Here is a 15,467-nt window from a genome sequence, read left to right as displayed (position 1 = left end):
AGAAAAGTAAAAAGAAAAGAAAAAAGAAAAAGGGCGGGGGGGGGGGGGGGGGGGTCCTTGGGTTGTGTTAACAGAAATACATTTTAGTTTTGTTTATGTTTTTGCACCGTTCAAAATAAAGATAACAGTTAGCGTAGTGGGACATTCTCATTCGTTCTCTCTTCTGTGGCATCCAAATTCCCTATGTAGTTCCATAGGGGTGACCCCATGCTCCATGTAGTTCCATAGGGGTGACCCCATGCTCCATGTAGTTCCATAGGGGTGACCCCATGCTCCATGTAGTTCCATAGGGGTGACCCCATGCTCCATGTAGTTCCATAGGGGTGACCCCATGCTCCATGTAGTTCCATAGGGGTGACCCCATGCTCCATGTAGTTCCATAGGGGTGACCCCATGCTCCATGTAGTTCCATAGGGGTGACCACATGCTCCAAAATGTGTCTGTCTTTTGGTGAAGGTCATAGGTGAGTTTCTCCGAAGGCAAGAAAGTAGAGGCTTGACGTAAGCCACATTTTAGCTGAGGGTACTTGGGGGGTGGACCACAATAACAGAATACATCTTTTAGCAAGATATGTCAGCATGTCTAATAAACGGGTGGAGTCAGGGTCCAAGGTCAAACCACTGTCATGGTTCAAGTGTGAAAATGGACCTTCTTCCAGTATTGCTGAATTAGATCACATAGAAGACATGCATAATAGTACCTACTTCCTTATGACACTTGAAGCAAAGTTCTGAGGTGTTGGGAAACATATTATGAAGACGGAGAGGTGTGTAATACGTTCTGTTGAAAAAATTTAAATTTAATTCATGGATGTTTATAGAGGTACATTTAGGAAATATCTTGTTACAGATGAAGATCCATTCTTCTGGGTCAAAAGTCACCCCAATATCCTCCTCCCATACTCGTTTCAGTGAGTCATAGGAGGAGGTACCAATATTAGTCAGTATATGATATATATCTGAAATATGACCCTTCTACTGACATCAGGGCTAATAAATAACTTCAATTTCTGTCATTTCAAAACGTAGTTTCCCCTCTCTCCTCTGACTTTCCAAAAAGTGTCTGATTTGGAGATACTTGAAGAAGTCCCTATTTGTAAGATTAAATTCTTCTTTTAGTTGTTGAAACGATTTCATAATACGCTGGGTATTGATTGATTGATTGAAAAATGTATTAACAGTTTGCAGAATTACAGTACATTTCAAGCACAAACTCAATACAAAGGCTGTTAACTGTGAGTGGACGACCCAATTAAGCATTATACTTGTTTCCAAAAGGGTCCACCATGTTCAAATCATCAAAAACATTTAGAGACGTACAAATAGACACTTCTATATAGACAAAGGACAGAACAGGAATTCATCATAAAGGAGGTAAAAAGGGAAAAGAAACATATACAGTGAGGGAAAAAAAGGGGTGGGCGGTGGGGGGGATTCACGTTCAGCTCCGTTAATTTGTTTGTTTTCCTTGGAGGAGCTGTGTTGGGTCCCCAAGTCGGCCTTGCGTCCGTGTTTGAGGGATTCCGATTTTACAGGGGCCAGTTTCGAATTGCAGCCGTATATAAGTGTGCAATGTGGGCAATGCCCTTTACGTTCCAATCAGAGAATCCAATGTTTTGCAGTTGGGCGGGAAAGTCTGGATTTAGTCTGAGTGATGAGTAGATTGACATGAATTTGGGAATCTTCAAGTATTTCCTCACATCCTTCCAAACCATAAGTGTATTATAGGGAGCGTAGTAGTCAGCAAGATCCTTTATGTTATCTACATTGTGAGTAAACAGTAAGGAGTATAATGTTCTTGGGTGACACAACATTGCCTCTGTCTCGATCCACATTGAGTTTTGTCTTTTTGAACACCAATGTATGTGTTTTATCTGTGCAGCCCAGTAATGAATCTGTAAATTTGGTAAAGAAATGCCTCCCATGTTTTTTGGCTTCATCAATTTGGAAAGATTTAGTCTGGGCTTTTTCCTGTTCCACACATATTTGGATATAAAAGAGTTAATCTTTTGAACAAATGTGTGTGGTAAGTAGCAGGGAAGATTTTGGAATAGATAGTTTAAACGAGGTAAAATATTCATACGGATTACATTAATCCTGCCAAGCAGGGTATTCGGTAATAAATACTTTAATCAATCAATCAATCAATCAATCAGCTCCACAGGTAGGGCATTCCACAACCCCGGGTAACGAGGCGAGACGGGTGGGCCTTTCCCGAGGATCTAAGGCAGAGGTTCCCAAAGTGGGGTCCGGGGACCCCCAGGGGTCCTTGAGGGAGTTCCAGGGGGTCCCCAGCTAAATGGACCAAATGGACCCTTATGGGTCTATAACTCAGAGTGTGTACAAATGGAACCAAATGGACCCTAATTGGTCCTATCTCAGAGTTAAATGAACATTTATTTTATAATATCCTATTAATAGGGGGTCCCATACATATAAATGCCATTAAATGGGGGGTCCGTAGACTAATGCATGTCAAACTCGGGGGTCCTTGAAATTAAACCGGTTGAAAATCACTGCTAGAGCCGTAAAAATCTTCTCTGAAATGTTTTCTGTTTTTTTTTCATAAGGTTGTTTTAGTGCAGATTAAAGCTTGTGTCTATATTATCTAATAAGGTTGTTATAGTGCCGATTAAATCGTGTTTCTACGTCAGCTCAGCCGTCAAAAAGCCACAGCAGGAAACAGAAATGTCAGCGCGTGAGACGTTGACTGTAAACCTGCAGCATCTTAACTTCTGCTTCCTATAAGAGCTCTTATTGTCCCATTGTGTGTGTGTGTGTGTGTGCGTGCGTGCGTGCGTGCGTGCGTGCGTGCGTGCGTATAATATAATTATTATATATATATAATAATGATATATATATATATATATATATATATATAATAATAATTATTATTATTACATCCATCCATCCATCTTCAACTGCTTATCCGTAGTCGGGTCTCAGGGGGCAACAGCTCCACCAGAGAGCTGGCTCCTTTCCAGGCGAAGGAGCAGCGACTCCAAGTCTCTCCCGCGTGACTGAACTTCTCACCCTATCTCTAAGGGAGATGCCAGCCACCCGTCGGAGAAAACTCATTTCGGCCGCTTGTAATCGCGACCTTATTCTTTCGGTCAGGACCCACACTTATTATTATTATTATTATTGATTTATTTATTTTCAATCATACAAATCAAATTATCCAAAGACATCCCTAAACCAGTGTCTCAGACAGGACAGTCTCTAAAATAACGATACATTTTAACAGCGATACGATACGTATCACGACACATTTTTTGTTTTTAAATGTTTTTTTTTTGTGGCTTTCGCCTTTATTTTATATTTTTTATGGAGGGACAGACAGTAGGCTGACAGGAAATGGGGAGAGAGATGGGGGGTGACATGCAGTAAAGGCCGTCGGGATCGGGAGTCGAACCCGCGGCACACAGCCAGACTGGATTACCAGCCAAGGTGCCTGGACCACTGAGCCATGGCCCAGGCCACGACACATGGTTGACGATACGATACATGGACCATATTGGCTCATTATGGCGATACGATTTGATTCAATGATTTGAAATCGATAGTAGCTATTTAGCAAAGAAATTAAACGCGTGTGAAACTTGTGGATAATGCAGTTTTTAAGGGAAAATGTATGAATTTGGATATAAATAAGTAAACACAGTAATTATCTGGAAAATAGAAATTATATTAAACTAAGTAATTAAACCCCTCTTTCTTTTTTTCCTTCTAAAGATTGCTAAATACCACACACAAAAACATAGTATTGATACAATCGATTATTTGCATAGCAAAACGATACTATAGTCAATGTTGCCGTTTTCATTTCGATATGCTTTGATTCTGTAAATTAAAATAGATTTTTCGATGCAGTTACTATATCGTTACACCCCTACTCTAAGCCCTAAACCACTGTCTCAGACAGGACAGTCTCTACACCCTAAACCACTGTCTCAGACAGTCTCTAAACCCTAAACCAGTGTCTCAGACAGGACAGTCTCTACACCCTAAACCACTGTCCAGGACAGGACAGTCTCTAAACCCTAAACCACTGTCTCAGACAGTCTCTACACCCTAAACCACTGTCTCAGACAGGACAGTCTCTACACCCTAAACCACTGTCTCAGACAGTCTCTAAACCCTAAACCAGTGTCTCAGACAGGACAGTCTCTAAGCCCTAAACCACTGTCTCAGACAGGACAGTCTCTACACCCTAAACCACTGTCTCAGACAGTCTCTAAACCCTAAACCAGTGTCTCAGACAGGACAGTCTCTAAACCCTAAACCACTGTCTCAGACAGGACAGTCTCTAAGCCATAAACCACTGTCTCGGACAGGACAGTCTCTAAGCCATAAACCACTGTCTCAGACAGGACAGTCTCTAAGCCATAAACCACTGTCTCAGACAGGACAGTCTCTAAGCCCTAAACCACTGTCTCGGACAGGACAGTCTCTAAGCCATAAACCACTGTCTCAGACAGGACAGTCTCTAAGCCATAAACCACTGTCTCAGACAGGACAGTCTCTAAGCCCTAAACCACTGTCTCGGACAGGACAGTCTCTAAGCCCTAAACCACTGTCTCAGACAGGACAGTCTCTACACCCTAAACCACTGCCTCAGACAGGACAGTCTCTAAACCCTAAACCACTGCCTCAGACAGGACAGTCTCTAAACCCTAAACCAGTGTCCCAGAGACTGTCTGAGACACTCACCCTAAACCAGAGTCTCAGACAGTCTCTAAACCCTAAACCAGAGTCTCAGACAGGACAGTATCTAAACCCTAAACCAGAGTCTCAGACAGGACAGTCTCTAAACCCTAAACCAGTGTCTCAGACAGGACAGTCTCTAAACCCTAAACCAGTGTCTCAGACAGGACAGTCTCTAAGCCTTAAACCAGAGTCTCAGACAGTCTCTAAACCCTAAACCAGAGTCTCAGACAGGACAGTCTCTAAACCAGTGTCTCAGACAGGACAGTCTCAGTGTCACGGGTTCCGGGCGGACCGTCGTTACTCTCTATGTTAGACAGGGCGATCGTTGGACGGGTGACGTCTGGGTCTGTGGGGGTGGTGGTCTGAGGTTCATCGAAGGCTTTCTCCAGAAGTTGTAGGACGTTCCTGCGGAACACGTCCCTGTTGAAGCCCTGGCTGAACACATACAGCAGCGGGTTCAGGCAGCTGTTGAGAAGCCCCAGAGCGCCGGTTATGGGTTTCACGAACTCGATCACAAGAGCCAGCGTTTCACTGTCCCTCAACATTGGAAAATGGCACGAATAAATCAGCCACGTGAGGTGAATGGGGAGCCAGCACAGGAAGAACACGGCGATAACGGTCGCTATGATTTGGAAGGAGCGACGTGCTGATCGGCTGGTCAGCGGGCGGTTCCTGAGCCGGTAGACGATGGCGGAATAGCAGGAGATGATCACGGCGAACGGAACCACGAATCCCACGACGAAGCGAGTGACGACCATGGCCCTGAATCGGAATTCGTGCAACTGAAACTCTTCGGGTGTAATCGGATCGTACACGGCGACGAGTGCATAGTTTTCGTAGCACCGTACCTTATCGCCGACGGGCTTTGTGTCCTTAAAGATAAAGTAAGGTGTGCTCAGAGCCAGAGTCAGAGCCAGAACCCAGACGCCCAGACTGACCCAGGATGCTTTTCTGACGGTGCGGTAACCACCGCACCGCGCCCACATTGGACACACCACGCACACGCATCTGTCCACGCTGATGACCACCAGGGTGTAAACGCTGGCGTAGTAGTCCATGAAGAAAACAAAACCGTCCATCTTGCACATGAACCAGCCAAAAGGCCAGTGGTAGTCCATAGCGTTGTACGTGATGTTCAGGGGCAGGAATGCCGTGACCAGGAAGTCGGCCACGGCGAGGCTGAGGTACCAGACGGTGTTGACGGTCTTCTTCATCCTGAAGCCCGTCGCCCAGATGACCACACCGTTCCCCGACATGCCCAGCACATACACCACGCTGTAGAGGACCATGGACATGATGCGGATGTATTTGTAGATTTTATCCCGGTCATAACTGGGAGTACGGAGCAGGAGACGGGGATTATCGGCAGGTGTGGTCATATTCTCCATCATCCTAAAACATAAAAAACAAAAAACAAAACAATGAATATAAGGTACAGGCTTTGTTATTACACTGAAAACATGGTCCCAGGGACCCCCATATAATGTTTGTATTATTAAAATGATGCAAATATATCCTTTTAAAAAAAAGTCAATTTACAAGCACACAACGTTGTGAGCTTGTAGATTTTCATAATTCTCGCATATTGTCATTGACATTGACCCTTTAAAAAAACACTTGTGTTTTCAAACAAGATGTGTTTTCAAATGGTGCACGCCATACAGCAGCACAGAACGCACAGAACAGATTAATTGATTGATTGAAGTATTTATTAACAGAATTACAGTACATTTCAAGCACAACTCAATACAAAGCTGTTAACTGTAGTGAGTGGACGACACCATAAAAGCATTAAACTTGTTTACATAAGATTTAGAGACGTACAAATATACACTTCTATCTATATAGCCAAAAACAGGAAATCATCATAGAGGAGGTACAAATTTAAGGGGAAAAAACATATACAGTGACTGTGAGGGGGGAAAAGGGTTGGGTGGGGGATTCAGATTTTATGGGGCCAGTCTGACAGACACCGAGTGCCCAATAGTAAGGATGCCCCCTCTACTACACGCACACACACATGTGTGTGCTCCGTCCGTTACCGGATCAGACAAATAAATACATCAATAAAACCTAAAATGGACCCTTACAGGTCTGCAACTCTGAGAGTGTAACACAGAACCAAATGGACCCTTACAGGTCTGTAACTCTGAGAGTGTAATAGATAGAACCAAATGGACCCTTACAGGTCTGCAACTCTGAGAGTGTAACACTTGTAACCAAATGGACCCTTACAGGTCTGTAACTCTGAGAGTGTAACACATCTACTATATAATGTGCCACGTCTCTGCGTGCGTGTGTGCGTACGTGTGTGTACGGTTGTAATGCACGTAACTCGAGAACCGTTTGACCCACCGACTTAACATTCAACACACACGTTCCCCAGGCCCACAGGGAGTGCAGTGCCAGGTATCGAGTTGGTCGGACCCACGGTTTTCCAGAACCAACACAAAAGGCTCTGGTCAGGCTCTGCCAGGCTCTGCCAGTTATTCATAGTCTGGATTTTCGGTGGTGAGGTGAGCACCGAACTACAACATGACGTCACAAGCCGCGGTGAAGAGCAAACCACCGCCCCAGCTCTTCTCTCTGTTTTTACTCACCACCGCTCAACGTTATTTCAGCTCCGGTGGTCACCTCACCACCGAAAATCCAGACTATGAATGAGCCTTAATGAGGCCAACTCCTTTCACCTGGGCCAGGCTCTGCCAGTGGGCCTAATGAGGCCAACTCCTTTCACCTGTGCAATTTCCAGCCTCTGCCTCAGCCAATTGAGGCTCAACCAATCAGGCTCTGCCAGTGGGCCGAATTGATTGCCAAGTACACTTTTCAGTTTGCAGTCTTCACACACAGGCACATACACAGAACTCCATGTGGGACACCGGCAGTTAAAACGGGTGCTATGACAACGTATATCATTAGGTTCCCAAGTTGCATTGTTCTCAAGTAGGCCGGTGGCCGACTGCGACGGGCACGTACAGGTCTAGTCTAATAAATGTGCCACGTCTCTGTCTGTGTGTGTGCGTGTGTGTACGGTTGTAATGCATGTAACTCGAGAACCGTTTGACCCATCGACTTCAAATTCGACACACGCGTTCCACATCCCAACAGGGAGTGCAGTGCCCGGTGCCTTGAGTCTGTGGGACACACTGTTGTCCAAAACACCACAAATGGCTCTGGCCAGGCTCTGCCAGTGGACCAAAGTCCCCTCACCTGTGCAATTTCCAGCCTCTGCCTCAGCCAATTGATTGCCATTGGCCTGTGCTTTTCTTTCCGTTACGCGTTACGCCAGGGCTCCACCGGACGCGTTGCGTCTCCGTCGCGTCGCGTCAAAAAACGCACCGGTTCAATTTTAATGCAAAACGCGGGCAGTGGAGCCACCCTTCATTGATTAAAAGGGAACATTCCCTGACGGTGACGGAGACGCGACGCTGACGCGCCCGGTGGAGCCCGGCCGTTACCATGCTGACGTAATTCGCAATAAACGACGACAAAAGTGACGACTGGCTCACCTGGAATGATAGAAAGTAATTGATTTAAGGTCAACTTGACCTCCTTTCACACACGCGCGCACACGCACGCACATGCACGCACTCTCCTCTCCTCTTCGCACACACACACACACACACACACACACACACACACACACACACACACACACACACACACACACACACACACACACACACACACACACACACACCGTGATCAGGAAGGGACCCCGCTCCTCGTTCGCTACCTCCCTGGCGATCAGCTTCTGCAGGGACAGCACCGTGGACCGATGGTCCTGGAGAGAGAGAGAGAGAGAGAGAGAGAGAGAGAGGAGGGACCAAGAGGAGAGAGAAGGGGGATAGAGAGAGAGAGAGAGAGAGAGAGAGAGAGAGAGAGAGAGAGAGAGAGAGAGGAGGGACCAAGAGGAGATAGAAGGGGGAGAGAGAAGGGACCAAGAGGAGAGAGAGGGGAGAGAGAGAGAGAGAGAGAGAGAGAGAGAGAGGAGGGACCGAGAGGAGAGAGAGGGAGAGAGAGAGAGAGAGAGAGAGAGAGAGAGAGAGAGAGAACAACAACACACAGCTCCATCTCAATTATTATCATATATTCTCAATTCATTGTGCATAAGGTGAAGTATCTAAACAATACAAATGAATTTACGGCTGTTATCGAAGCAAACCTGGGCTTCATAACACCTCAACAGTGCCACAGGCTGTACACCTCCATGCCACGCCCCATTGATGAAATGATTTGTTCAAAAGTAGCCCAGACCAAGTATTAACTGCATACATCAACAAACGTTTCAGATGGTCGACATTTCTCCTTTGAAAAATTCATTTCTTAGTGGTTTTTAGATTTAGATTAGATTTAGATGTTTTAAATACTTAACTTAATGAATTGAGAATATATGAAAGTTCCACTTTTTAAATTAAATTAAGGGAAAACATTTACACAACATTCTAATTCACTGAGATGGAGCTGTAATTAGACTATGACTGTAGGAGGAAGCTTCTTAATGGCTATGCCGAGCGAAGGGATGAGAGTATGACGGATGAGTATGACGGAGGAGAAAGGGAGAAAAGGGTCAGTGGCGTGCACAGACATTTAGAGGGGCAGGTGCTCAAGTTAAAAAAGGGCACCTTGTGCAGCGCGTGGAACCGGCCGGTTGCCTTAATCCATTTTGGGCGGGAACCCCTTTTGGTGTTAGCATTATGTTATGCTTTAGCTATTGAAAAATAGCAGATCTATCTATTCTGAATAGGTCTGCTATTTTTGAAAAATCAAAGTTATTTTTGAAAAAAAAAAAAAACTTCACTTTTTTTTTCAAAAGGGCACATTGTCAAAAGGGCAGGGGGTGCTCTAGCACCCCCTAGTGTCTATCTGTGCACGCCACTGAAAAGGGTTACGCTTGTGAGAGAGAAGATGAACACGCCTTCTGGACGGTTGTGGGGTGGGGTGAAGGGAGGATGAGAATTGAGGAGGGAAAAAAAGTATTGTAAGGAGGAAGGAGAGAGAACAGAATATCTCAGGGGCGCAATATCTTTCAAGTGAAGAATATAAACTACAAAGAGAGAGACTGCTTTTTCTCTCTCTATAGCCCATAAACAGACGTAAAGACTTAGACTAAAAAACACTCAGGCAAAAATACGGAGAAGTTCTGCAGACAGATAGATGGATGAAGAAGCACAGGCAAGCAGATGAAAGTTCTTCCGGAGTTCCATTTTTTCCAAATTGTCTCCATATATGGTCACCAGGAAGCAAGCACAGGAAGAACAGTAGGTGTCCTGCAGGGCCTGCTATCAGCAAACCCCCGTCCATTTGTTTGGTCAAGCCCTGTTCTGAAATTCCTAGCCTCTGTGTCCTGACATGTTTGCCCTGCTGAAAGACAATGTAATGTCACACTACACTAAACAGTTGTTTAAGCTATATTAGTGTTAATTGTGATTTCCATATACATCACAAGTTTATAATGTCTTTCTAAACTAGAAAGGTGTGGTTGCACTGACGCAGTGACGCCAGCCGCAAGGATGAACTCAATTAGCCTTTTGATCTATAGGCGTGGTTTAACGTCATTAATGAACTATGCAGGGTGAGTCCCTGCAGCATCGCAGGCGTGCATTAATGACGTTAAACCCACCCCCTCTCGTGTAATATTGCTTAAATAAAAAAAACTGAAATGAAATTTCCCGACAGAATATTAAGCCAGATTTATACTTGTCTGCATGTGGTGAAGCCGCCACACGTCAGACCATACATCAGGCATTTAGCCGGGACACAGTGTTGTATTTGGCAGCAAATTCTGTTTTTAGTTTTAGTCTCTTGAATAGTTTTCGTCACATTTTAGTCACCTGGAATGTCTTAGTGTTAGTCTAGTTTTAGTCGACTAAATGTCATACAATTTTTTTTTTTATCCCACGATTTTGTAACCCATTTTTCACCCCTGTGTCAATTATCTAATGTGATCCTGGGCTCTACACACCTTCCGCCAACCAGTCCCCATATATGGGGGACATGGGGAGAGCAACGGACTGGAACTCCAAGTTGCTCCTTTACACCTGACAGGGGGGAGTTTCCCTGGTTGGATGTAGCGCGTGGAAAGGAACACGTTATTCCAACCAGTTCCTTTCCCCTCCAGCTGGCCAGGGGGAGGCAGTTTAGAGACCAGGATTACCACATGTTTTTTCTGAGGGTACCTACCCTAGGGGACACAGGGAGAACATGCAAACTCCACACAGAAAGGCCCTTTCACCAACCCCGCCTCGGGTATGGGCACTGATGACGCGGAGGAGGAAACACGCCACCAGCACCCACAGCACCCCAAGCGAGAATCGAACCCAGGACCTTCTAGCTGAGGCGACAGCACTACCAACTGTGCCACCGTGCCCCATACAATTGTAGTCGACTAAATCTACAGTTGATTTAGTCGAACACAATGTATTTTGGTGGGCCTTGATGCCACCGTAATGACTGTTTTTACACTTGCTGAAAATAGCCGATCTATTTTCAGCTGCGACGCGTTGTGAGCTTGTAACTAATTGTTACAAGTTAGCATGCAACTAATTGTAAAATGACTTATACTGGATCTCTTGTCTACTATATATAGTCCCTTCCTAACATTTTAGTCTAGTGTTTATTTGTTGACAAAATTGTCAGTATATTAGTTTTAGTCATCATAGCTTAGTTTTCATTTAGTTTCCATTTTAGTTGCCGTCAGTGGAAAAAGGCAGTCAACGATTTTTCAGTGTGTGTTTTCATGAAATAAAGAAACTAAACGTTATACATAGTGCGGATATTCCCCTTTTTTCCATTAGGAAAGTGCCCATTAGGAAAAGTGCTCATTAGTTTGCGTATAATGTAATAATTGAGCAGCTCTGTATTTAAATGGCCGACTCCTTACTGCAGTATTTCACTGTTAGAGCCGTAGAAATCTTCTCTTATGGTGGGGTCCTTGGCATATATTTTCTAATGGGGGTCCGCGGTCTAATTAGTGTCAATTTGGGGGTCCTTGACATGAAAACGTTTGGGAACCACTGCCTTACTGGTTGACGTGTGTCGCAACGAGACGCAATGACAGAGCTAGTTGAATGTGTTTTTGTAATGCCAGAGAGACGATTATAATGAACAGCATTGACGTTTCATATCATCAGCAGGGGTTGGGGAAAGGTCAGGTTCATGCTGACCTTTACAGTACAGTACAGTACTTACTTAAGTTACTTTCCACCACTGATTAAATGATCCCAGCCCCAAAAACTGCAAGTGACGAAAGCATAGGGGGAAAAAAAGGCCCAGAGCCAACATCACCAGCACCTTATAAGGTTAAGGCAGGCAGACTGTCTGCGGAGGAGAGAACACGCCGCCAGCACCCAAAGCGTCCCGAGCGGGAAACGAACCCAGGACCTTCTAGCTGTGAGGCGACAGCACTCAAAGAATGCATGAGTATTCTTAACTGGCCATGCATGAGTCTTAAACAAGTAAAAATAAGAAAAAAGGCTGCACAGTACTCGTAGCCACGATGCTGTCTATTATTTATTGACAAGAATCCAACGTTTCGACCTAGGAGGTCTTCTTCAGGGAATAAACCAGCCAGAGGACAAACACACACTTATTGGGCAGCAGGTGGACTCCATAGGGGGTGTGGTCCTCATCAGGAAAAACCAATCAAGTGATTGGGAAGCCATTTTGAGGCAGGTAACCATGCATAATGCCAAATATAACCAGAATAAGTAAACATTCAATGCACAATATGTGTTTACTGTTTAGCTATAATGTGCAATAATACATGCATTTTAAGTCATTGGTTAAATATTTGCAATAGCATTTTATATTAATTTAAGAGATCTAATACATTTTATAAAAAAGCTGGGGAGACAGAATATATTAGTTTGACAGAGAAAACACTCAAAACACTATGAAATGTAAATAATTTGTCTTAACCAGCCACACATGAGTCTTAAAAAGCCACGCATGAGTCTTAACCAGCCACACATGAGTCTTAACCAGCCACGCATTATTCTTAACCGGCCACGCATGAGTCTTAACCGGCCACAGCTATACACAGTTCTCAGTCTGATGTGTTGGACAGTTTAGGTGTGTATCTTGCAGGATGTGTTGGAGGGGAGAACTGATAACTCCTTCTTGCATTCCTCTGTGAGGTTGTTGGCCGTCAACCTGAAACAAACACAAGACAATGGAGAATAGAAAATGATCATTTGCATATTCATGAAGAAAACCACACAGACATTATTGTAACATATTATAACCGAACATCACTGAACTGCACGCACGCACTGCACTGTGCGTGCGTGCGTGCGTGTGTGTGTGTGTCTGAGAGAGAGAGAGAGAAAGAGAGAGAGACCAGAAGGACAGACATACATGCAGACAGACAGACAGACAGACAGACAGACAGACAGACAGACAGACAGACAGACAGACAGACAGACAGACAGACAGGCTTGATAAAGGACTGTGATAAACTTCAGGACTACTGACCTGAGCTCCTTCAGTCTACAATGTGTTGACATCAGTCCAACACAGAGACGCTTAACGTCTGCGTCTTGCAGGTCGTTACTCAACAGTTCCAGGTGTGTCAGACTAGAGGAGTTGGAGCTGAGAACTGAGGCCAGATCTTCACGGCATCTCTCTTTGAAATGTTTTATAGTTTTAGAAATAAAGTGCTCAAATATGAGAACTGTATAATGGGGCTCAAATAATGGGGCTATTGGCACGTCAGAAAATCACTTTCACCTAGAAACTCCATTCACACTTTTTATAATTCAGCTTACTGTGGAGACACATGCTGGAACTTTTTACTTTGAAATGTTTTGTAGTTTCTAAGTTATTTAACTTAAACGCCCAATGCATTCTCAATGGCAATAGCACAAACTTTGGCATGCTACTAGTCCTACATACTTACACCTAGAAAGTTAGAAACCCCATTCAAACCTATTTAGGTTCATCTTACGGTGGACATGTTTGCCTGAAAAGGAATCTTTGAAATGTGTCATAGTTTTAGAAATATAGTGCTTTCAAATTTGAGATTTTTTTAATGGGGCTCAATGGCAGCTATTGGCACGTCAAAAATCACTTTCACCTAGAAACTCCATTCACACTTTTTATAATTCAGCTTACTGTGGAGACACATGCTGGAACTTTTGACTTTGAAATGTTTTGTAGTTTCAGAGTTATTTAACTTAAACGCCCAATGCATTCTCAATGGCAATAGCACAAACTTTGGCATGCTAAAAGTCCTACATACTTATACCTAGCAACCCCATTCAACCCTATTTAGGTTCATCTTACAGTGGACATGTTTGCCTGAAAAGGAACCTTTGAAATATGTAATAGTTTTAGAAATATAGTGCTTTCAAATTTGAGAAATGTATAATGGGGCTCAATGGCAGCTATTGACATGTCAAAAAATCACTTTACCTAGAAACTCCATTCGCACTTTTTATAATTCAGCTAACTGTGGAGACACATGCTGGAACTTTTTACTTTGAAATGTTTTGTAGCATGCCATCTGAGACAATGGGCCATGGGCTGAACTTGAACCCACGCCCTGTGGCTCACATAGACAGCAGCTTATCACAGACAGCCACCATGCTCTCTGAGAATCTCCTCAGCTTTCGATTGTTCTTCTGGGTGTTATTCTACAAAAGGTGGTCCACAGTGAAGAGTAGAAGGAACCAAGCTAGACTTGAACACACAACCTGTAGCTCACATAGACAGCAACTTTTCACAGAGTGCCACCATGCTCTCTGAGAATCTACTCAGCGTTCCATCTCTTTCCTGTTTTCTCCTGGACATTATTCCCCAAAACATGCTGCAGAGTGAAAGAAGGAGGAACTCTGCTGGAGTTGAACTCACAACCTCTGGCTCACATTGATGTCGTCTTATCAAGGGGGCCACTGAGCTCTCTGTGATTTTAAGTTGTAAATTGTTCTTCTTGGTGTCACTTTTCAAATGGGGCCTTGGGATCGTGTACAGAGCATTGTATTGGTGTTTGCTGTGCAATGTGCATCAAAGGTGTCTTTAGTGCTTTTAAGTGTTATCGTGGATGTAAATCAGATAATACAGAGAAGAAACCATGACAGAACACAGACAGCCTGATAGCTCAATGTGTTAAGTGGCTGTCCAGTGTGCACATGATCCAGATGTTGTGGGTTCAAATCCCACTCTGGTACTCTGAAACTTTACTTTGAAGATAAAAGCGCCCGGAAATCTCACTCAGTCAGGCTAAGGTAGTGATGGTGCAGTTGGTAAAGAAAAGGACAGTGAAGTAAAAAAAATCACTTTCACCTAGAAACTCCATTCACACTTCTTATAATTCAGCTTACTGTGGAGACACATGCTGGAACTTTTTACTTTGAAATGTTTTGTAGTTTCTGAGTTATTTAACTAACTTAAACGCCCAATGCATTCTCAATGGCAATATCACACACTTTGGCATGCTACTAGTCCTACATACTTACACCTAGAAACCCCATTCAAATCTATTTAGGTTCATCTTACGGTGGACATGTTTGCCTGAAAAGGAATCTTTGAAATGTTTCATAGTTTTAGAAATATAGTGCTTTCAAATTTGAGAAATTTATAATGGGGCTCAATGGCAGCTATTGGCACGTCAAAAAGTCACTTTCACCTAGAAACTCCATTCAGACTTTTTATAATTCAGCTTACTGTGGAGACACATGCTGGAACTTTTTACTTTGAAATGTTTTGTAGTTTCTGAGTTATTTAACTTAAACGCCCAATGTATTCTCAATGACAATA

General features: G+C 43.9%; 1 protein-coding gene across 1 annotated transcript; it reads right to left on the bottom strand.

Moving 5' to 3' along the window:
• Window positions 1-4,948: 4,948 nt before the first annotated feature.
• Window positions 4,949-6,097, bottom strand: LOC306926383 (chemerin-like receptor 1; the record flags this gene model as incomplete). Its single annotated transcript, XM_079505646.1, has 1 exon — window positions 4,949-6,097. One exon carries the CDS (start codon window positions 6,095-6,097, stop codon window positions 4,949-4,951), a length of 1,149 nt encoding a protein of 382 aa, XP_079361772.1.
• Window positions 6,098-15,467: the final 9,370 nt, after the last annotated feature.

The sequence above is a fragment of the Electrona antarctica genome, assembly GCF_951216825.1.
Source record: "Electrona antarctica genome assembly, chromosome: 7".
Lineage (NCBI taxonomy): Eukaryota > Metazoa > Chordata > Actinopteri > Myctophiformes > Myctophidae > Electrona > Electrona antarctica.
The sequence above is the reverse complement of the archived record's forward strand: the minus strand, read 5'-3'. Positions and strand labels throughout refer to the sequence as shown.